The 24678-nt window shown below is 36.2% G+C and overlaps 1 protein-coding gene across 6 annotated transcripts in view; it reads right to left on the bottom strand.

Moving 5' to 3' along the window:
- SNF4Agamma (SNF4/AMP-activated protein kinase gamma subunit) overlaps positions 1-24678 on the bottom strand; it is a 591124-nt gene that overhangs the window by 264713 nt on the left and 301733 nt on the right. For 5 of the 6 annotated variants that reach the window (XM_067758890.1, XM_067758889.1, XM_067758886.1 and 2 more), the window contains one exon: positions 1248-1284. In XM_067758890.1, the coding sequence (XP_067614991.1) occupies positions 1248-1284 (37 nt within the window). Of the gene's footprint in view, positions 1-1247; positions 1285-4129; positions 4310-24678 lie in introns of those variants that run through there. The other variant, XM_067758900.1, reaches the window with a different exon arrangement.

The following is a 24678-nucleotide window of genomic DNA, read 5'->3' as shown; positions in this document are numbered from 1 at the left end:
GGCTTTCCGAATGGTATATTTTTGTCGTTTTTAAATCCGATTCCGACAACAATTGGATTCCATGACAGCCCTGTATGTAATATTCGATTTCATCCGAACCTAAACTTACTTTCCATTGTTTTAAATTTGAAATTTTTCCTCTTTATTGTTATAAATCATCTTGGGAAATGAAATAACATTCATATAAAGCTCTTTTTTGCAAAGATATAGCTTATTTTATTCATCCACGACCCTATTAAAAATCTTTTATATAAAAGTGGGCGTGGTCCTTAACCGATTGCGTTAATTTTTCTTCAAAGCATTCCTTATAGTAAGGGCAACCTACTTGCCGTATTTTGGTACGATAGGTTTAACGATTTTTGATTTATGATTAATAATATTTGTAAAATAAATTTTATCACAAATGGGCGGCGCCACGCCTATTTAATTTTTTTTTTCAAATTTTTATCAAGATTCACAATATCAGTCCACACGTCAAATTTCAACATTCTAGGTGTATTATTTACTAAATAATCAGGTTTTTTGTGTTTTCCAAAATGTTATATATATAAAGAGTGGGCGTGGTTATCATCCGATTTCGCTCATTTTCAATACCAATCTATTCTGGGTCCAGATAAGCACGTGTACCAAATTTGGTGAAGATATCTCAATATTTACTCAAGTTATCGTGTTAACGGACAGACGGACGGACGGACGGACATGGCTCAATCAAATTTTTTTTCGACACTGATGAATTTGATATATGGAAGTTTATATCTATCCCGATTCCTTTATACCTGTACAACCAACCGTTATCCAATCAAAGTTATAATACCCTGTGTACAAGTACAGCGGGTATAAATATATCTTTGCATATGTAGTATGTACTTATCTAAATAAAGAAATGGAATAAATTTATTGACATTTTGATATTTTTCATTATTATTACATTGATTGCATTCCTCAATTCAATATGCTAAATTATATACAAATACGCGTATTGCTTGACTCGAAATATACAGAGTATAGCTTTTTTTGAGAGTTAGAAAAAGTGTTTATAATAAGACTGGAAAGATAAAAAATTGCTTAATTAATACAATAACATAAAAATAATACATCGCTGAAAAATAAGATATAATAGTAATAATTTAAATTTTAATATAGGTAATAAACATTTTAAGTATAAGCTATAAATATGCCACACTTTTACTTGTTGTAATTAATTAAGTAAAGTATTTTTAAAATATATTTTAAGCACTTGTACTCACTTTGCACCGCCAATTGCTGTTGATGTGCAGCTGCTCGCTATAAATAAAAAAAATATGACTTAATTATGATACAAAATTTAAAATTGAAAGAAAAATCAAAAATATTATAAACACTATCTATAGCGAAAAGCAAAAACAACCAATATAATTTTCCTTAACTACCAAGAAAAGTGGCGGCTTTACAAGAGAATGGCGGAGAATCGTAAAGAACGATTGAACTAATTATTTAATTGAACTACAGACAACTTTCAATAAAAAAAAAATTATGAAAATTCATTCAAAACGTATAGCAAATACATCCTTGCAGAGATTGCTTTTATTTTCCTGGCACAAAATAGGGCTTTCTGAGTGAACTATGATTACACTGATAATTTTTATTTATTTAGGGTTTTCTCACTATCACTGAGACCGTAATGTGTGATTTATTGCCTAAAATTTTTTTAAAATTGTTATTTTGCGACCGAAATAGGTTTCGGGAATTTTAGATCTGTAGTCTGTTTTGTTAGAATTTACATAATATAAACTTAACAAGGCAACGAATAATTGTTACGGGTCATGCAGTGGCTATTTGCGGGACCGTTTAGAAATGATTTCCGGATTATATGGGAATAATTTTAGGATCATTTCCAACATTTTTGTAGTAACGTTGCGATTACGTTTTATTGTAAAGAAATGTAACCATTTTGAATTCATACAAGTGGCGAATGTTTGATAAAAACGTTCACAATAGTAAACAGCCTCGATAACCTGTTTAATGGCTGTTCGATTACTTAAATAATTCACTCAATAGTCTTTTTCAAACATTTTTGTAGGCGATTGGCACATTGCATTATTTACATATTTTAAAATGTTCGCTTAACTGGCTTCTCACATTTAATCTAGTAACCAGATTTTAGAAATGAATAATAATATGTAGTCTGGTTTTCTGTAGACAAATTTAAAAGAAAAGCTGATTTGAAACAAAAATGAGCAATTCATTGCAATTCAATTTAATAACCGTGAACAAAAAACAAACTCTTCTTCTTCCCAATCTTTTTATTCCTCCATTGCCATACCTACCTGTCAAATAAAAGCTGATAGGGAGAACGGATGTCGCGAATGGCCAGAGAGTGGAAGAATGGTTTGTTTTTTTGCTCGCGGTTATTAAATTGAAATGCCATGAATTGCACGTTTTTGTTTCAAATCAGCTTTTCTTTTAAATGTGTATACAGAAAATCAGACTATATTGTGACGAATATTAGCAACACTAAGGCATACTATCATCTCTAAGGCGATACTAAGCAGTCACTTGTATCTACATAAACAAATCAATCATTATGTTTACACATATGTACATACAAGAAGCGGAGAGATATGCACAAACACATGCATATATCTGAGATGCTCACAAAAGTATGCAATCATCGGTCGAAGTATCACTCACATATACACGCGCCTATGAGAAGCTATAAACGTGCATCTGTAGTTTATAACTGGTGAGTTTATAGCTGGTAAGCAAGTAGTAAATTCTAGAAGGAGAAACGCCTGGAAGTATGCCGACGAGGAAACGGAAGAGTATAAAAGCAACACCAGCTGAGGCATGGGCAATCAGTTTGATTTAAGCACGCTATCGGTTGCGAAGTATAAGTGTTACTGTGTAGTGTTCTAATAAAGACATTTTGCATTTTTGAATATTGGAGTTATTTATTCAACAATTTAGCGATACGAACGTTAGTAGAAGTTGTAAAATAAGCGGAGTTTCACGGAATTCGTTACAATATGTTAATATTCATTTCTAAAATCAAGTTAATAGATTCAATGTGAGCAGACAGTTATCCAAAATTTTAAAAATATGTAAATAATGCAATATACCAGTCGTCTACAAAAATGTTTGAAAAACACTATTGAGCAAATGATTTAAGTAATCGAACAGCGATTGAACAGGTGATCGAGCTTGTTTGCTTTTGTGAACATTTTATCAAACATGCGCCACTTGTATGAATTCACAATGCAATGAATGTAACGCAAAATTTTAGTTTTTTGGAAAAACGCAATTAAAGTTTTGACATTTAAGATCAGGGTTGTTCAAAAATTTTTATATCGAAGTACAAATCACAATGTATATACAAAATTATATGTATACTAAAATTCAGTGCCAGAATATTTTTGAAAATTTGTTGGTGTCAATTTGTTAGTGTAGATTTGAATATCATACCAAAGTGCTTTGGCTTCATATGGAACTGTTTTTTCTTTGCACTTTCATATGAAATTCAGCCACTTTTATATGAATAGAATGTTGAAATTTGACGTGTGGACTGATGTTGAGAGTCTTGATAAAAATTTGAAAACTTTTTTAAAATGGGCGTGGCATCGCCCACTTGTGATAAAATCAATTTTACAAAATAAAAATCGTTAAACCTATCGTAACGAAATTCGGCAGAGAGGTTGCCTTTACTATAAGGAATGCTTTGAAGAAAAATTAACGAAATCGGCTAAGGACCACGCCCACTTCTATATAAAATATTTTTAAAAGGGTTGTGGACCAATGAAATAAGCTATATCTTTGTAAAAAAGAGCTTTATATCAATGGTATTTCATTTCCCAAGTGGATTTATAACAATAAATAGGAAAAACCTCAAATTTAAAGAAATTTAATTTAGGACTAAACAATTTTCTATGTTTCGGGGGTCATAACTCGAAGAAAAATTAGTTCAGAATAGAACCAAATGTATATGTATTATTGCGCAGCCTTGTAACATTATTAAGCACACAAAACAAGCAACAACAGCATTTCAAGTGTACAGCTGGGTATGTATTGTTCGGTTTCACCCGAACTTAGACCTCCTTACTTGTTAAACATAATTTTTCTTAAATTTAATAGATATTTCGTCAAACTAATTTACATTTTCCAGCAGCAATCGAACACCGCTTCGTTGCAGGGATTGAACATCGAGTGATTGACTACGGCCGCGTGATATTTTAATTTGTGCTGAAGATGTGGGTGGCGGATTTGGTGACGAAGATGAGTTATTGGCATAGCGAGAGATCCAACGTTTCACAGCGGACATATTTTCTGTTAATTTTTTAGATTCTATTTTGTAAAATAATTACAACAATTTGTTAATTATTATTAATTATTTATAGCTCAGTTCTTTTTAATTCTTAATAATTTTTAACTTTAAATAAATTTGTTTTAAATTTTTAAAAAATAATTTTAAGCTCTTTAACACATTTTTTATTAGTTAAAGTCTGCTTTTTTGAATTAACTACAATTTTACCATAGTTTTTTTTTATTTGATCACAAGAGTTGAAAAATAGTTGGGGTTTTGAAATTTAAAAAAAATGTTTTTTTGCATTTTTCATCAAAGCTTTTTTATTCGAAATACATATTTTTAGATTTATTTAAATTTTTTTTAATTTTAACCGAAACTTTTCCACACTTCTTTATTAAATTTTTATTACATAATTTTTACCAAATATTTGCACTCAAATTTATCACAACTTGTTTTGAGCTTATTTTAAGCATAAGGTATTATTTTTTACACTTTCAAAGGTTTTCTTTTGCTATACATTTTTATAGTATCTCACTTTATTATTATTAAATAATTATTTTTCAGTAGCTTGTTACCTTTTAAATTTTAATCAACTGTTTACATGTTCTATTGCCTTTTTTTTATAAAGTTTTGTAAAATATTCATATATGCTTATAATAACTATTATTTTTGTATGTTTTTTTATGAATTATATATTTAAGATTTTTACACAAATTTTAAATACATTTTTCATAATAATTTGAAAGAACACCTTTTTTGGGTTAAATTTAAATGTGTTGTATCACTTTCAGCACAACTTTTTGATAAGGTCATTACTGATTGATTATGTACCTGTTTTTTTTTTTAATTTCAAATTTTTTTTTTAACTTTTTTTTAAATTCAATTTGTTTTTGTAATTTTTATTATTTTTATAAATTTGTATGATTTAAAAAGATTTTTTTATTGGCTGCTTAATACATTTTTTAACTGACTAGCATATTATTCTAACTAAAGTTTTCTTTCTATAAAGATTAAACTTTTAATAATAAAAATGTATATTGTATGGAACTTTTGATAATCACAGAAGTTATTACGAATGCTGACAAGCAATTTTGGCACTTCCGAGTTTAGTAAGCGTGCTTTTACATTTTTGATTTTAGTTATTCATTTTCAAACTTTAAAGTTTTTAACAAAATAAATTTTTACCACTTTCGTCCTTATTATCTTTCAGAATTTTGCACAAATTTTTCTAAAATATTTGTTGTTGTTTTTTTAAATTATTTGTTGATGTTGTTTAAATTATTTTCTCTTGATGATTTATTTAAAATTTTTGAAGTTTCAAACCTCTATTTTCTTCACGTAAATTTTTTTTTTTAGAAAACTTCAAGTCTTGTGAAATTCTTTAGTAGCAATTTTTGAGTTTCTTTTCGTTTTGTGGTTGCTGAGCCATTTTTCTAAAAAAAGTTTTTTTCACTTCTTTTTTTAAAATCGTGGATTAAAATTGACTTGTTTTTTATTAAAATTACGTCTTCGATTCTAAATTTTGTTTGTTCTAGTTTGATTTTGGTTTTAGCTAAATAATTGATATTATTTAGCATTTTCTTATAAGACCAGTTAGCACTGCACTGCGTAATTCAAGTTATTTTTTTTTTATAAACTTAAATAAAATTTTGATTTAATACTGTTGAAAGAAATTCCGTTTACAAATATTACCCTTTAATAATGTTCGTTTGCATGGAGAACACTGTATTAAGCTTTTGTCCATCAATTACGCTACAAAAAACTAGATGGCGCAGTGCTGTCTCAGTTAGCTTTATTAAGTTCATGCAAAGAGCAAGTACTCATGTGTATGTGTGTGTATGTGCCATATGCAGCAGGAAATACCGTTATAAAATGTGAAAAAATACAACTCAACATTTTAAAGAAATAATTTTAGTTGATGAATATTTTCTAGTTATTTAATCATGTTCCAGTCACTGCGGGAGTTCGTATAAAATTGTACGAACGGCTCACTTAATGATATTTGCCGTCTTTCAGTGAGTTTTACAGCTCCGGCTCACGCTCAATTCTCACGGGAATTCTCTGGATCATTGAGAGACTTGAGAAACAGATTTCGTGAAATTTTCGCGCACGTGAAAAAAAGGTAAGGCGCCATAACTTCCGAAGAGATTTTAGGCCGAGCTTCTCTTCCAATTTGCGTCGTGTTCCTCTTGATTTTCCCTACAAATTGGCCGGACGGGACCTACATGTTCTATTCCGACTCCGAACGGCATCTGCAAGGCAGATGAGTTTTCACTGAGAGCTTTTCATGGCAGAAATACACTCGGAGCGCTTGCCAAACACTGGGGAGCCCCGCTTAGAAAATGTTTCTTCTAATTGAAAAACCTTATTTCTAAAATTTTGATGTTGCTTTTCCCGGGGTGTGAACCCAGGGCATACGGTATGGTAGGCGGAGCACGCTACCATCACACCACGGTTGATCTCATATTCCTTTTAAATATCTATTGCAAGTGACTTCGTAGCTCTCTCAAAACGAATTTAGAGCGATTTTCGTACTTCAAGCGGATTTTTTTCGTAACTCGCCGATAATGATAGTCGCCTCTTACCGATTTTTAGGCTTTAAAGCGACCAAAGCGTTTATACAATTACACATTTAACGAAGATCATGTCGGATTAGATTTTAACCACTGTCAAAAAGTATTTCCGTTCAACGGTTACAAATAGTAGTAGTGGTAGTAAATACATTACCGCTTTACCGTACTATTATAAAATTTCCTACACTGATTGGTTATTAGACTGGGTCGATTTATTTACCTATATCGAGCCACCGATGGAAGTATCACTCACATATACACGCGTATGGGCTATGCGAGAAGCTATAATCATCGTGCATCTGTAGTTATAGCTGAGAAATTTATATCTGGTAGCTAAGTAAATTCTAGAAACGCCTAGAAGTATGGAACGAGGAAATCGAAGAGTATAAAAGAGCTCAAGCCGAGCAATCACGGAATCAGTTTGATTTAAGCACGCTATCTGTCGAACAGTAGAAGTGTTATTGTGAAGTACTTTAATAAAGGCCATTTTGCATTATTCAATATTGGAGTTATTTATTCAACAGTTTAGTAATTCGAACGTTAGCAGAAGGTTGCAAATAAGAGGAATTTCAGCACGCCGTGTGGAAGTGGAAAGGCCAGACTGGGTGAACACAATTTTGCAAGCACTCAAGGGATCACAACAGAAAAATGCCAGAGTTATGAAATGTTTCAAGTGCGGCAACCCAGGTCACATTGCACTACATTGCAGCACAGGTCCCAATAGTTCCAACTTGGGTGGCCGTAAACGCAAAGCTGGAGGAGATGAGCAAGAGCGTGCCAGATGTAAAGATCGAGAGCTCTAGCTGTTGAATGTCCTGTCATATCTATCTCGCAAATTGGAAGAAAATCGAGCAGTCTTACGGTCAAAGGAAAGGTGGATGGCAAGGAGCGGGTACTGACTGTAGATACGGGCGCATCCGTATCCGATCTGACTTGGTCAACAGGAGAGTAAAACCGTTACCTGGAGCAAGGTTGCGTACGGTCACAGGCGAGTATAACCAAGTCCAGGGAGAAATGATATGTGAAGTCTTAATTGGGAAGGTCATAGTTCTACACAAATTCGTTGTGCGGAGATCGTTGATGAAGTCATATTGGGAGTGGACTTCTTAATTGACCATGCCATCAGGATCGATATGCGGAGAAAGGTTATGCGCTATCAGAACCAGGATGTGCCACTTAACTTCAGTATGGAGAAAGGGTTCAGCAGTAAGCGAGTGCTGGTGGAGGGGATTCGACAGAGACCACAAAAGTCAAGGAAAGTAGATTGGGCAAAGGTTGATGGAACGAATGGGCCAAACAAATCAAAACCGAAGGTACCTGCGAAAGAAACACTGGCATTGAAAAACCCTAATGGACGCACTAAAACGAACGAAAGAATTTTCCAGAAAGAGTGCAAGGGTGTTTTGAAGCCAGACCGCACTACTGTTGGGAAACGTCGGAACGATACTGATTATGTGAGGCCAATAATTGTGTCATCCTGGAGTACTCCATGGATTACTCTGATGTAATGCTGAGCTGGAGTATATTGTCCAGTCCTAGGACATCGCAATGTTAATTGGACCATATTTTTTCTATGAATTGCGGTTAATTTTGGAGCACTCGCTTTTTCCATAGCGAGTACTCCATACATGCTTGCTTGTTTTATGCCGACTGCGAACGGCATCTGCGAGGCAGATGAGTTTACACGGAAAGCTTTTCATGGCAGAAATACACTCGGAGTGCTTGCCAAACACTGCCGACGGGCGACCCGCTTAGAAAAATTGTCTTCTAATTGAAAAACCTTATTTCTAAAATTTTGATGTTGCTTTGCCCGGGGTGTGAACCCAGAGCATTCGTTGTGGTAGGCGGAGCACGCTACCATCACACCACGGTGTCCGCCACGGATGCCTAATACTTTTGCCAAGCCTAAGGTCTTCTCATAGGGCAGACGCCAATAAAATGATGTGTGTTTTCTGTCAGCACCAAGTTGCAAATTTGACAAATGGAAGGATAAAATGAGTTGTCATTCCCTTGAATGCTCCTATCATTTCGGTACATACTTAGCAAACAAATAAGTATGTATGTTTATATTGTAACGAATGTACTTGCAAATCCTCTTATTTGCAACCCTCTGCTAAGTTCGAGTCACTAAACTGTTTAATAAATAACTCCAATATTGAATAATGGAAAAATGGTCTTTATTAAAGTAATTAACAATAACACTTATACTTTGCAACTAGCTGGCTTAATAACCAAACTGATTGATAGCTCAAATGAAACTCTTCTTCGCCTCTACTGTCGCGTCTTTAATACTTTTTGATTTCTCATTGCATACTTCCAGGCTTTTCTATTCCAGAACTTACTAGTTAGTTTCAGCTACAAAATCGCCAGCCACAACTACGTTTATAAATTCTCATTTGAGTAATACTTGCACAAATTATTGCCCTCTCTTGTGACAACTCAGATAAGATATATGCATGTGTTTGTGCATTGACTCTCTGCTGCTCGTATACGTACATGGTACATATGTGTAGACGCAATTATTGTTTCGTTTATGTAGATACATAATGATTGAATTATTGATGTGAATTCACGTCACTGCTTAGCATCGGCTTAGAGATGGCTGCACCCCTTAGTTTTGCTAATATTCGTAACAATATCTATGAAATTATTTGTTGTATTGCACTATAGTTAGAAATGATCTAACACCATTAGACTAAATCTTGAAATTTACAAAGCGAGCTTAAATTAATAAAAAGAAATAAAAAACAATAAACGCAGTAAGTATTAAACATACTTGCATGTATATGACTCATATCTTTTAAGCACTATTCATCTACTAAAATTGTCAAATGCAATATAGACATACTACGATAATACGATGTGTCTAGGATGAATTCGGAATCAGTCGCAGAGGAGTGACTATAGCCAATTTTGAGGCGCATATTCCTTTGAGTAACATTTTAAGGCAATTTTTTTGTAAATGCAAGGAAAAATCTTGGACTATCTTAGAAAAAGCTGTATTCTTTTTTCAAGAAAATCGTTAATTATTTTTGGAAGTTTATAGTATACGTGGCTTCAAGAAATCTTCTTCTCTCACTACGCTTGGTGGTTGCTGTAGGGGGATTTCAGAAGAAATTTTATCTGTGCTTTTTACATAAACTTATCCCCTATATTGCTTGGGATATTAATTGGTGCAAGCCATATAAGTCTCGGGTAGAGCGAACGATTTCTCGAACTTGTTCGAGAAGAGATTTCTCGCGAGTCTCGCCTTGTCGCGAGATTCTCGAATCTCGAATTACTGGTAAGGCTCGCGAGATTCTCGGCTTTCAATTCTCGCGAGATTCTCGAATCTCGAAATACTCGTAAAACTCGCGAGCTTTTCGACATTCAATTTAATCGATTCATTGGCTGTTTTATATAGAGCTTACGATTTCTTCTGAAGCACAAGCGAAAATTTCCACAAAACCACTACTAAAAACACCGAAATGTATAGAATACTGCCAATGCAGCGTCTGAATTGAAAGTCGAGTAGCTCGCGAGTATTACGAGTATTTCGAGATTCCAGAATCTCGCGAAAATTGGAAGTCGAAAAGCTCGCGAGTATTACGAGTATTTCGAGATTCGGGAATCTCGTGAGAAGCCGTGTTCTCGATGTCTCGTTAAAAAAATAAAATATTGTGAACAAAATTATGTGTATAATAAATATGTTTTGAGTTAAAAGTCATTGAAAAGCAATATAATAAAAAAAAATTCACAAGTAAAAAAACCAAGTGTATGAATACTGTCCATACAGCAATTAAGTTTATGTTGAGAAGCTCGCGAGAAGTCGAGTTATCGATTTCTCGGGTCTCGAAAATCTCGCTTGTGTTCGAGAAGAAATCGCAAGCTCTAGACTCCGGGCCCGGATTGCATCACTCCTACGCAAATGCAAAGTTCTTTAGTGGATTTTCTGCCGCTGGTTGGCCATCATTTACACTTACTGCCGCCCGCTTAGCTATATTTCCAAGTCTTGGAACACGGTCATGGTTATCTTCATTCAAAAGACCGTCAGAAACTCTTGTGTATCACCTTAGAATTTCAGGCCAATCAGTCTCTCGTCGTTTCATTTTAAAATGTTGGAGAGCTTAACTGATCTATACCTACGGCAAAAGATTCGTCGGGGGATAATATAAAATAAAATAAAATTAAATTAAATAAAACAACATAAAACTACATAAAACTAAATTATATTAAAATAAAAAAAAAAATTTAATGAAACGAAACGAAATAAATAAAATAACGTAAAATAAGACAAGAAAATTAACGATATAAAATAAAACAAAACTTAAGAAAATAAAGTGAAAAAAATAAAATAAAATAAAACACACCAAAACTTAATAAGTAAAAACAAATAAAATAAACTGAAGTAAATTAGAATATAATAAAGTAAAATAAGATGTAATTAAATGAAAAGAAATAAAATAAAACAAAATAACTTAATAAGTTATGAACAAAAGAATAAAATAAAATGAAGTAAAATAAGATGAAATTAAATCAAAAGAAATAAAAAAACTTAAAGAACTAAAGTGAAAAAAATTAAACAAAAAAATATATATATAAAATAATAAAATTATATAAAACAAAATAAAATAAAGTAAAATAGAACAAAAAGAAATAAATAAAAAAATTTAAATAAGATAAAATGAAATTATGAGAAGTGCCATAAAACAAAACAAACTTAAGGAAATAAAACGAAAAAATAAAATAAATTGTTTTGGTTTTCTAGATCTATTGATAAAGGATTCCTAGTTCGGATTTCGAGCTCAAGGCCCATAACAATTATTTTTATGATAATTATTGCTTTTTTAGCAGGTGTCTGCATATTTTTCTCTTTTGTTCCAATTAAAATAATAATTTTTGAACTATAGAAAAATTACAAAATCGAAAATAAAAATAATATAAAATGGAACTAAATCAAATAGAATAAAAGAAAATAAAACAAAACAAAATAAATCAAAATAAAATAAAATAAAACAGATGAAACAAAAATAAAATGAAAAAATAATGCAAAATAAATAAAATGATAAAATAAAAGAAAATGAAATAAAAAAAATAAAAAAAAAACAAAAAAAAATATTTTTTTTCAAAATAAATTAAAATAAGATAACATAAACTAAAAAAATACAGTAAACAAAATAAAATGAAAAATTAAAATAAAGTAAAATGAAATTAAACAAAATAAAATGAAATAAAATAAATTATATTAGAAACAAGTACAGGTGTCTAAGTTCGGGTGTAACCGAACATTATATACTCAGCATGAGCTTCAGTTGTACATTTCATTTCAGATAAATTACTTTTTTACATAACACGTGGCACAGCCCGTTAAAAAAATGTCTCCCCATTTCCTCTTACAACAAAACTTGATAAGTGAAATATCATTGGTTCAAAACTATTTTTTGCTAAGTTATAGCTTATTATTCCAGCCTACGACCCTTTTAGAGTTGTTTTATATCTTAAGTTGCCGTGGTATTTAACCGATCCCGTTCATTTGTACTAGAACTATTTTCTGCTATAAGGAAAATATGTGTACCCAATTTTGTTACGATATGTAAATTTTTCTTCGAGTTATGGGTCCCGAAACATAGAAAATTGCCTAGTCATAAAAGGCGGTTATTGTTATATATCCACCTGGGAAAAGAAATACCATTGATATAATGCTCTTTTTTGCAACGATATAGCTTATTTAATTCGTCCACAACTCTTTTAAAAATCGTTTAAATAAAAGTGGGCGTGGTTCTTAACCGATTTCGTAAATTTTTCTTCAAAGCATTCCTTATAGTAAAGGCAACCTCTCTGCCGAATTTCGGTACGATATGTTTAACGATTTTTGTTTTATTAATAATATTTGTAAAATTTATTTTATTACAAGAGTAACCGGTGAAATTTGGTGAAGTGGCTATTCGCCCGAAATATTATAATCCATCGGTAATGAAGAACAAAACTAAAAAAATATTCGGAAATCTTAGTAACAGAATAAAATAAAAATGCGAACTAAGTTGTTTGCGCCTAATTGGCATCTCTATATGTAATCATATCAAACGTCAATTAGTGGCATTGGCAGCACTGACTGTCAGCTGTCAATGGCTACTTCCGATTTGTCTTATAGTAATTAAACAAAGAAAAACAAGTGGAAGTGTTCTTTTATAATCGGCTATAATCCTCGCGTAAGTAAACCTTACAACCCGCAACCCGCATTTTAACGCTAACATAAGTTGTATGTAAAGCATTTCGAAAAGGATATACAAATTGAAAAGACTAGAAAAAAGTAACTATAAAGAATTGTTTGCACAGAAAAGATATTTCACGACAGACAATAAGCATTTTAGAAAGACAAAATGATGTTGAATCCACTCAAATGAGCTGCAGTATATTCCAAGGAACGAGAGGAAACATCTCTGATGTAACTGTAAAGTTCCAGTTTGGTCCATCGACCCGGATCGCGCAATATTTCCGCAAAATACAGTCCACATCGCTTTAATTTTATAAATTTCATAAAAACCCGCAAATAAAAAATGTCTTCGTTGAAAGTTCGCAATTCTGCTTTAAATTCATTAAAGCGGCATTTGCAATCGAGCAAAGCCGATTCGCTTGCAGTCGATGCAGAGGCTGCAAACACATATTTGCAATTGCTAGAGGAGCAGTGGGAACGTTTCTGCAAAGCACAAGAAGAAGTGGAGGTTTCGTGTGGCGACGAAAACACAACAGTAGAAGAGCAGGCACGAATTCAAGGTGAGGAGTGGTATTTGATCGCTAAATCAAATGTTAAGCGCATTCTTGCGCCACAAAAGCAACCAACCCCTACAGTAACTCCGACTGCACCTGCACGCATGCCGCTACCGAAGCTGCAGTTACCATCCTTTAGTGGCGATCCAACAAAATGGATCACTTTTCATGACGCATTTTGTTCACTAGTGAATTCCAATGCAAGTTTGTCGGACGAATAGAAGTTGCAATACTTGCGCAATTGTTTAAATGGTGAAGCATTGTAATTAGTTAGTAGTTTTGCTGTAAGCGACAGCAACTACAGTGAAGCTTGGGATATGCTGACAGCACGCTATAAAGTTATGCGTATCATAGTGGACAGCCATATCAAAGCATTATCATCGATCGAAAAGGCATCGAAAGACTCCGCAAAAGCAATTAAACACGTTTTAAATTTAACATTGCAGCACGTTGGTGCGCTACGTGCCCTCAAACGCCCGGTTGAATTTTGGGACGACTGGCTTGTCCATTTGACTGTTTCGAAATTAGCCTATGAAACGCGAAAACAGTGGGAATTATCGCTTGTAGCCGACGATGTGCCATCGTTTACATCGCTTCGAGATTTTTTGGAAACGCGAGCCCGCTCTTTGGAGATGATGCCCGCTGCCGCAAACGCACGTACAACTGCAAAGAACGCTTTGCATACAACATGCAACCAATTAGTACCAAAAAATCATCCATCATCAAAAACCGCTAAAACCACATCGTGTACATACTGCAAAGGTGAGCATCGAATTTACACTTGCGAAAAATTCAACCAACTCGACGCGAGAGCTAAGCTATCCACAATCAAATCAGATGGTGCATGTCTAAACTGCCTTAGTAAAGGACATGTTTTCGCTAACTGCCGCAGCTCGTCATCGTGTGCCAACGCCACCACCACACGCTTCCTCATGCTGGTCTCAATACAAACGTGGCAGCTCCTGCTATGCAAAATGCCGTCCAAAACAACGTAACGTCGCACTACGCCGATGCTGAACGCGTAGTATTACTAGCTACTGCTGACATTTTATTGAAAGATAACTCTGGCCGCTGGCAGCCAGCCAGGGCACTGTTCGACAACAGCTCACATGCTTCGTTCATCACGGAGCCCTGCGTTCAACGACTTCGTTTACCACGAAATACGTCATCAGCTTGCGTCACGGGTATTGGATCCGTACAAGGCAGGCATGCTTAACGAACGAAACGATATCATTTCGTTACGATAATCAACGTTAATAAACAAAACGAAGTCACTTCGTTTCGTTTATTAACGTTAAGATCGTCAAATTAACGTTAATTTGGCGTTCTTAACGTTAATAAACGAAACGAAGTGAATTCGTTTTGTTTATTAACGTTGATTATCGTAACGAAATGATATCGTTTCGTTCGTTAAGCATGCCTGGTACAAGGAGGTCGCACAAAGGGTGAGGTCAAGTTATCCATAGCGCCAAAGTCACTAAACTCTAAATTTCACGTGAGTACGCTTATTTTATCTAAAATTACTAACGACCTACCAACAAACGCCTTGTCCGAATCACGGTGGCCGCATGTCAGTGGCTTGCCGGAAGTGGGCAACAAATTGCAAGCCATTGAGACAACAAATGACGCATGCGTCTATACAGGTGTCCCATATCTTGGCTGATGGAAGCGATATCCGAACTCTAGGATGTATTTGGCACACGGATACCGAATCTCTTGCGATAGCCTTCAATATAGAGCCACTCCTGTGCGAATTAACAAAACGCATTTTTCTCTCCGATACCAGCAAGATTTTCGACCCTCTCGGCCTCATGTCTCCATGCACCATTCGCTCAAAAATTTGGTTGCAAAGAATTTGGCGTTGTAATGTCGATTGGGATGAGTTAGTTCCGCCTGAGATAGCTACAGATTGGTTAACGCATAGAAAAGAGCTGGCCATGCTTTCATCGCTGAAGCTAAATCGCTGGCTTGGTACTAGTCCAAACGCCGACACAGAGTTCCATGTTTTCACTGACGCATCAGAGGCTGTCTATGCAGCCGCTATCTACTGCCGCACTCAATCATCGAACGACGAGATAAACGTCGTACTCATTGCTGCGAAAACTAAAGTAGCTCCGCTAAAAACAACTTCGTTACCTCGTCTGGAACTCTGCGCAGCTCATCTAGGCGCTAAACTCGTCCGCCTAATTCAACAAAGTTTTGGTCACAAACTTGAAAAGCTGTACGTGTGGTCAGACTCAATGATAACGTTGGCATGGCTGCAATCAAATCCAAATCGTTGGGTAACGTTCATTGCAAATCATGTAGCCGATGTACAAGAAGTCTTGCCGTCATCGCATTGGAGACACGTCATCTCAGAGCATAACCCTGCAGATTACGCTTCTCGGGGTCTCACACCTGCACAACTCCTCGATCACCGTTTATGGTGGCAGGGGCCACACTGGTTATCCAAAACCGATCGTTTTTGGACGCAGCACATAACGAAACATACTACGAATTTGGAACTGAAATCAATCAAAGCTAGTTCTCATGTAACGCAAACGCACGAAGATTGGGATTTACTAACGAAATTTCACTCTTACAACAAACTCAAACGAGTGACCGCACATATACTTCGCTTCGTAAACAACGCTCGCATATCTGCTCAGAAGTCGAGTGCACACGAACGGCTGTCCGGACCGTTAACATGCTCTGAAATCCGCAAAGCCGAATTATCTTTGGTAAGGTATTCCCAAGCTAACGTTTTCTAACAAGAAATTTCTAGCCAACACCGATACATAGTAGCCTCGTTCGTCATCAGCCGTTTTTAGACGACGCAGGCATTTTACGAGTAGGAGGTCGAATTAAGAACGCATCGTTCACGATCGATATAAAACATCCGATTATTTTGCCTAAAAATTCACCGCTCGCTAAAGCAATAGCCGCTGAAACTCACATCGGTATGTTGCACGCTGGCCCGCAAATGATGCAAGCTGCTATACAACGTAAATTTTGGATCCCTGGCATTCGCAATTTAGTTCGGGGTACATACCGCCATTGCGTACGATGCAAACGCTTGAACCGCAAACCGCTACAGCAGAAGATATCCGATCTACCACCTAGTCGCGTTACGAGTACGCGATGCTTCCTTCAAAGTGCGGTCAATTTTACCGGCCCATATAACGTAAAATTTACTCATGGTAGAGGCGCGAAATCAACAAAGGCGTACATTTGCTCATTTATATGTATGAGCACAGGCACCATGCACCTAGAATTGGCCGGAGACTTCACGTCTGCAAGCTTTATCGCCGCATTCAAACGTTTCACCAACCGAAGAGGACATTGTCAGCATATGTTCTCCGACAATGGCACGAACTTTGTCGGTTCCGAAAGGGAGCTACGTGCCGCGTTTGAAAGGTGCGTTAACGACGACAAGTTGGCATCTTACTTCGCCAACACCCAAGTCACCTGGCATTTTAACCCTCCAAGCGCTCCACACATGGGCGGCTATTGGGAGGCTGGAATTAAGCGCATAAAGCATCATTTAAAACGCGTAATAGGCTCCGCATTACTATCTTACGAAGAGTTTTCAACAGTCCTAACTGAGGTGGAAGCATGCGTAAATTCTCGACCACTCTGCTGGATACCTTCTGACATACAAGACTTCGAAGTGCTAACACCTGGGCACTTTATGATCGGCGAACCAATAAAGGGGTTACCGGAGCTTGACACAGAACCTTTCAAGGGCAACCTTCATCAGCGGTGGCAAGCAATCACAGCAATAAGGCAGCACTTCTGGAAGCGATGGCGAGACGAATATCTCGCGAATCTTCAGCGACGATCGAAGTGGGTTCGTCCAACGCAAAACCTACAACGAGATGATGTCGTAGTTATACACGACAACAACGCTCCGCCCACTAAATGGAAACTTGGTCGAGCTCTCGACAGCTATACCGGCTCAGATGATCGCATACGAATTGTCAACCTACGAACATGCGAAGGAGAGCTGCTAAGACCTATTGCGAAGCTATCATTATTACCAACTAAAACAGACATTTTTTCACTTTGAATTTTATTGATGTAAACTTTAAATACTTTGTACCTTTTTCTAATTTTGAACGGTCGTTCAAGGCGGCCGGCATGTTTGCGCCTAATTGGCATCTCTATATGTAATCATATCAAACGTCAATTAGTGGCATTGGCAGCACTGACTGTCAGCTGTCAATGGCTACTTCCGATTAGTCTTATAGTAATTAAACAAAGAAAAACAAGTGGAAGTGTTCTTTTATAATCGGCTATAATCCTCGCGTAAGTAAAACTTACAACCCGCAACCCGCATTTTAACGCTAACATAAGTTGTATGTAACGCATTTCGAAAAGGATATACAAATCGAAAAGACTAGAAAAAAGTAACTATAAAGAATTGTTTGCACAGAAAAGATATTTCACGACAGACAATAAGCATTTTAGAAAGACAAAATGATGTTGAATCCACTCAAATGAGCTGCAGTATATTCCAAGGAACGAGAGGAAACATCTCTGATGTAACTGTAAAGTTTACATAATGATAAACGTACGATAAACAAGCATTCAAATCTTAAATCAACATCTAATTTAATTATAATTCGCATTAGCCGGTATTCATAAACAAAACAATAATCTTCAGTATCGTAAGGCACAAACAACAAAGAGGGAAATCAAACAAACAATACGATAAGTAAATGAAAATCTGCAGACAACAAATTAATCCTTGACCTTGTGCCTAATTGAGGAAATTAGTTAAATGAACAATAAATAATAATAATCAAAAGACAAAATAGTTATTAGAAGCAGAGAGTAATTCTATGTATCGTTCAAGATATGTATTGTTGCTGTCAGCAATAGTAAACGATAGTTTGATTATTGTTATCGAAGAAGCTAGTTGATCTAGAATTTACAGACATGAAGTAGAATTGATTGCGGTATGGTAAATTCAACAAATTTTTTTTGACAAGAGAACAAATTTGTTTAGTAATTTTAACAGAAGGGAATCTTTTGGTCTCAACTTAACAATATTCTGTAAAAATTACATATTCTCAATCCACCTAACTGATTTTTCTGTTAAAGGAACTGATTTTCTTGGTCATTTTAACTGCGAAACTTAAGCTCACGGCGCTCGCTACCTATTTGTGTTTTATGATCATGGTGCCACAGAAATCTAGATCATATAACAGCCTTCACTGTTATTCTTCTGTTGACGGAAATCTGTCATTATAACAGTTTTTATTGGGGTTAGTATGGGGACAGCAATAATTGTTAAGTTAACAGAGCAATGGCTCGTCATAGGTAATATTTTTTGTTGTTTCGACTGTTGAAGTGGTCCAATCAACAATTTGTGAAAAATGTCTGATTTCTGACTCCATCTAAAAAGTTCGAAATTTTTGTACAAAATCCTCGAATTTCCAAATTTTATCGAAAACGTTTTTGATACTGGTCTGCGAAGATTCAGTCACAAAATTCATAAATATATAAAAGTAGAACTACCAATGCTGTTCGACCAGTTTCGGCATTGTGCCGTCTTCAGTGTAATTTTTCGTTCTGATACTCAAAAAGGAACTGCGCCGTAGCCGATTTGTCTCCAAACAAAAAATTATGGAACATAGTTCAATTACTTTCCTCCGTGTCGAAAAATTAGCTGAAAGAAACACGTCCAAACCGGTTTGTCTCCAATCCAAATTTGAGCATGGATTACTGGGCATTATTCAGATAAGCATCAACTTTCGACCGCATCGGAAAGTCAGCTAGACGAAACGAGTCATTCCGAATATTCTTCGACGGATATATGTACTAATATTTGGTAGGTTTCGGCGAGTTCTATAGCATTGAAAAAAGACTTTCTACAATACACTTAGGCGACTTGGATCGCAATTTTATTATTCAATGGCGACTAATTACTTAGAAAAAGCTTGACAAATTTCAAAGAAAAACAAACTATAAACACCTTATTCATCTCAGACAAATATTAGGGTAGTCGTTGAAAATATAATGAATTATTTTTTTCAGCATCAACCTGCAAACAGTAATACTGGGTTTAAAGATACTACCTAGATATAACTTTTAGTCTCAATTCGAGACGGATAAGCTGTGTTTCACAGAGGTCAAACTTATATTTCTTCTTTGACCGTATTACTAGGCTTACGGTCGAGTGGAAGCGAGAAGCGTATATAAAGATAGAGAGCATATATGTAATACTCCTATATTGCTAATAGGAAATACTCGCAATGTGTTTTAAATTCGAAATCAAAACAAGACAGCCTAAAAAATTTTTGTGATTGTAGCAGCATAAGTGTGACAAGAAAAAATTGAAATTTAGGTACATTCGATTATTGAATACAAATACGAAAACGTTGAAATAGCAATATATCGGCACTCTGATGTTTGGGAATGTATCTAGCCTTTTGTATTACATATATGATAGAAAGCAATGAAAATTGTTTCTTATGGAAAATTATAATAGGTGTCGGAGTGCTAGAAACGTTTGAAGCTTGTAAAATACATTGTAACGTATGCACCTTCTGCTAACGTTCGAATCGCTAAACTGTTAAATAAATCACTCCAATATTCAGTACTGCAAACTGGCCTTTATTTAGATTACTTTGGGGGTAGTACTTCACAATTATACTTCACAACTAATGCGTTTTTAAACCGAACTGATTACTGATTATTCAGCTTGCGCTGCTTCTATACTCTCTGTTGCCTCGTCTGCATATTTCTCTGAAGGTCTTGACGTTTCACCTTCTAGAACAGTTTTTTCTACTGCTTGGTAATTGAGCTATATGCGTGTGTATGTGTGAGTAACAACATCGGCTGATGACTACATCTGTGTGTGTGCGATATCTCTTCGTTGCCTTGTACATAAGTGTTGCTATCTTTAATGTGTACATGTACATAAGAGTGCCTTCTTCATGTTTTTGTTGTTGCGTGGTTATTTACTAACAGCCTAGTGTAACAGTCGCCACAATATGAAAATAAAAATTGCGTAGCTTTTAGCGAGCACTCTGCCGTCAGCCTTACCGTTTGATGGGTTTAAACTGAAACAAATCGTTCATTTGAAGTTCAGGGACCATAGTTATTTAAAGAAAACATTTTAATCAAAAAATTACAATGGAAATAAATTGGCATCAATAGTGTCAATATTATTTAAAACTAAAGCTTTGTTCTCCGTAATGTTTTATAAACAAACAGAAATACAAACAGTTAAAAAATTAACGGGGGAAAAATTGCAAACTAAACAAAGTTAAACAAATAAAGTTTAAGCAAATATCTGAACACGAGACAAAATTTTCAGAAAACTTAATATTTGCTAAAAAAAAAAACTCAACCGCCTCAGCGTTTTTGGTCGTTTCGAAACAACTCACGCTACCTATTCCTGTTTAGCGATAATTGACGTCAATTGGGAACACCAAAGTAAGGTTATTATTTAGTCCACCTGCCTCTCCCAACTCAGTAGATGTGTTCTCTTCCTCTGCTTCCAAACAGTGGTGTAGCCTGAAATTCTTTCTGGCCGGAGCGTATTCGTCCATCCATATGTAACGAATTTACTGCAATTCCTCTTATTCCAAACCTTCTGCTAATGTTGGTATCACTAAACTGTTGAATAAATAACTCCACTATTCAATAAAGCAAAATGTCCTTTATTAGATTACTTTAAAAATAACACTGCTATTGCTCGCCAGATAGCGTCTTAAATCAAACTGTCGCGCCTCTACTGTTGCTGCTTTTATACTGTGCGGTTTCCTCGTTCACATATTTCTAGGCGCTTCCATTTCTAGAACTTACTAGTTAGTTATCAACTATAAAATTATAACTACAGCTGCACGTGTGTAGCTTCTCATATGCGCGTGTATTTGTGAGTGACACTTCCACAATTATAATTGCATACTTTTGGGAGCATCTCAGATAAGCTATCTGCATGTGTTTGTGCGTCTCTTCTCCGCTGCGTGTACGTACATATGTGTAGACATAATGATTGATCTATTGATGTGCATACAAGTCACTGCTTAGCATTGGCTTAGAGATGATAGTATCCCTTAGTGTTGCTAATATTCGTCACACATATAACATGACCTGCCTAGCTTTGGGTTTTATTCGCTGCACTATCGTTATATTTGCGTAAAGCTCATTCAGCTCATCATTATATTACCTTCGATACTCGTCGTCTTCATCATACAGCTCATCATTATACCTCCTTCGGTACTCGCGTCTTCATCGCCGGCAGGGCCATAAATTTAATGAGAACTTATCTCTCGCACACTTCAAGAGCCATTTCGTCTTTTCTCGATAACGTCCATGACTCCGAGCCATACATCAGGACAGTTATGATGAGCGACTTGTAGAGCGTGAGTTTTGTGCGGCGAGAGATAAATTGGCCATAACTGTTTAAACGGTTAAGCGCCAATTAAGTAAGTAAGAAAGTAAGGGAGATAAATTTACTTTGCTTCATTTGATTCCTAAGCTGATATTGTTTTTGCTGTTAATACCGGTTCCCAAATAGACGGGTTCCTTCACAGTCTCGAGTTTATAACCGTCAACAATCACGTGACTGTCAAGGCACGAATGCGCCAATTCTTTTGGATGGCGTAGAAGGTTCAATGTGGTCATGTCACGTTCCCGAGATGGTCAGTCTTGTACCTTGATGATGCTTGTTACCGGAACGTACCGGATCTATATCCGGCAAAGGATACGAAATTTATAACCCTCCCCAAAATCTTCGAGGAGTGTTTTTATTGCTTCAACAACAAGATCCTTCCCAATCCAATTCAAATAACCGGGTAAAATAGCGCCTATGTTACATAAGTATAGATTAGGGGATGCCATCATACATATTGTAACGAATTTTCTGCAAATCCTCTTATTTGCAATCCTCTGCTAAGTTCGAATCACTAAACTGTTGAATAAATAACTCCAATATTGAACAATGGAAAAAATGGCCTTTATTAAAGTACTTCACAATAACACTTATACTTTGCTACTCGCTGGCTTAATAACCAAACTGATTGATAACTCAAATGAAACTCTACTATTGGCCGCCAGATCGCGTGCTTAATCAAACTGATTGATAGCTCAACTCAAACTGAATTACCGCGCCTCTACATCTGTTGCCTTTTATACCCTTTGGTTTCCTCGTTAGCATTTTTCCAGAATGTACTAGCATTGTCCATGAGCTCTCAAACTTCTCAGTTATAACTAAAATTGCACAATTTTATACATCTTTTAGGCGCTTCCAGAATCTACTAGTCCAGTAGCTCTCAAACTTCTCAGATATATGCATGTGTTTGCATTGACTCTCCGCTGCTCGTATTCGTACATGGTACATATGTGTAGACGCAATTATTTATTCGTTTATGTAGATACATAAAGATTGAATTATTGATATGAATGTTTGTAGTTTACAGTCTCTCGCGCGCACATAGGCGTATAAGTAAATGCATCTTTGTGTGACATCTCTCTGGGCTGCCTTATATATGTGTATACTTGATTTGATTATTATCGTAAATACTGCTTGGCATGGCCTTAGCATCGCCTTAGTGATGGGATAACTTAGTGATGCTAATATCCGTGACACTGCCCTCCACCTAAGTCTGATCTTCCCGATCAGACAAATCTCTCGATCTAAACGCTGCTAGCATCGCCAAATGTACCACTCTTCTACTCCGTGGTTTCTCAATGCTTTGTATGCGGTAGATGATATCACTGATCTTCTTCACAACCTTGTACGAGCCTTCCCAACTGCACCGAAATTTGGATGGAACACCTTTCCGCCGGTGAGGGTTGTATAACAATACCAAATCTCCCTCCCGGAAACCTTCCGAATTATTTTCCTTGTCGTACCTGTGTTTCATCTTACTACTCATTATCCTGGATCGTTCCCCCGCACTCTGTTGCTCGGCCAATGAAGAACTACTTCGCAGAGCTTGCGCTGGACGGATTTGCTTTGCATAATCAGTATCGTTCCGACGCTTCACAACAGTAGTGTGCCTTGGCTTGAAACCACCCTTGCATTCGTTCTTCGTTTTAGTACGTCCGTTAGGGCTTTTCAATGCCAGTGTTTCTCTCACAGGTACCTTCGGTTTTGGTTTGTTTGGCCCATTTGTTCCATCAACCTTTACCTTTGAATTTCGTGGCCTTCGTCGAGTCTTCTCCACCAGTACCCGATTACTGCTGAACCCTTTTTCCAAACTAAAGTTAAGTGGCACATCTTGGTTCTCATAACGCATCACCCTTCTCTGCATATCGATCTTGATGTCATGGTCAACCAAGAAATCCACTCCCAATATAACTTCATAAACAATCTCCGCCACAACAAATTTGTGTAGAACCATGACCTTCCCAATCAATACTTCACATATCACTTCTCCCTGAACTTGGTTATACTCGCCAGTGACCGTACGCAACTTTGCTCCAGGTAACGGTTTTACTCTCCTGTTGACCAAGTCAGATCGGATCAAGGAATGAGATGCGCCCGTATCTAGAGTCAGTATTCGTTCTTTGCCATCCACATTCCCTCTGACGGTAAGACTGCTCGATTTTCTACCAATTTGCGACACAGATATCACAGGGCATTCAATAGCTGGATCTAGCTCTCTACCTCTTACTCGCTCTTGCTCATCTCCTCCAGCTTTCCGTTTAAGCCCACCCACATTGTTGGAACTATTAAGGCCAAGATCGCAGTGACGTGCAATGTGATCGGACTTCCCGCATTTGAAGCATTTGATAACTTTTTCACTCCGCTTTTGCGATCCTTTCAGCGCCTCCAATATTGCGTCTACCCACTCTGGCCTTTCTACTTCCACACGGCGTGCTTTGAAAACTGGCTTACACAGAAGCGACGCTGTTTCCTGAATCAGGGCTTGTGACACCGTTTCAGCAAATGTGAGATTTGGGTTTGCGTATGTAGCTCGCTTCGTTTCCACGTCCCGTATGCCATTTATAAAACTCTGGATTTTTACCCTCTCGGTGTATTCCACGGGTGCGTCCGCATTCGCGAGATGAGCCAACCTTTCAACATCCGAGGCAAACCCCTGCAAAGTCTCATTCGCTCTTTGGTGACGGTTTTGCAAC

The sequence above is a fragment of the Eurosta solidaginis genome, chromosome 1 (genome assembly GCF_040869045.1).
Source record: "Eurosta solidaginis isolate ZX-2024a chromosome 1, ASM4086904v1, whole genome shotgun sequence".
In the NCBI taxonomy this organism is placed as follows: domain Eukaryota; kingdom Metazoa; phylum Arthropoda; class Insecta; order Diptera; family Tephritidae; genus Eurosta; species Eurosta solidaginis.
Note: the sequence above shows the minus strand (reverse complement) of the source record. Positions and strands in the feature narration are given on the sequence as shown.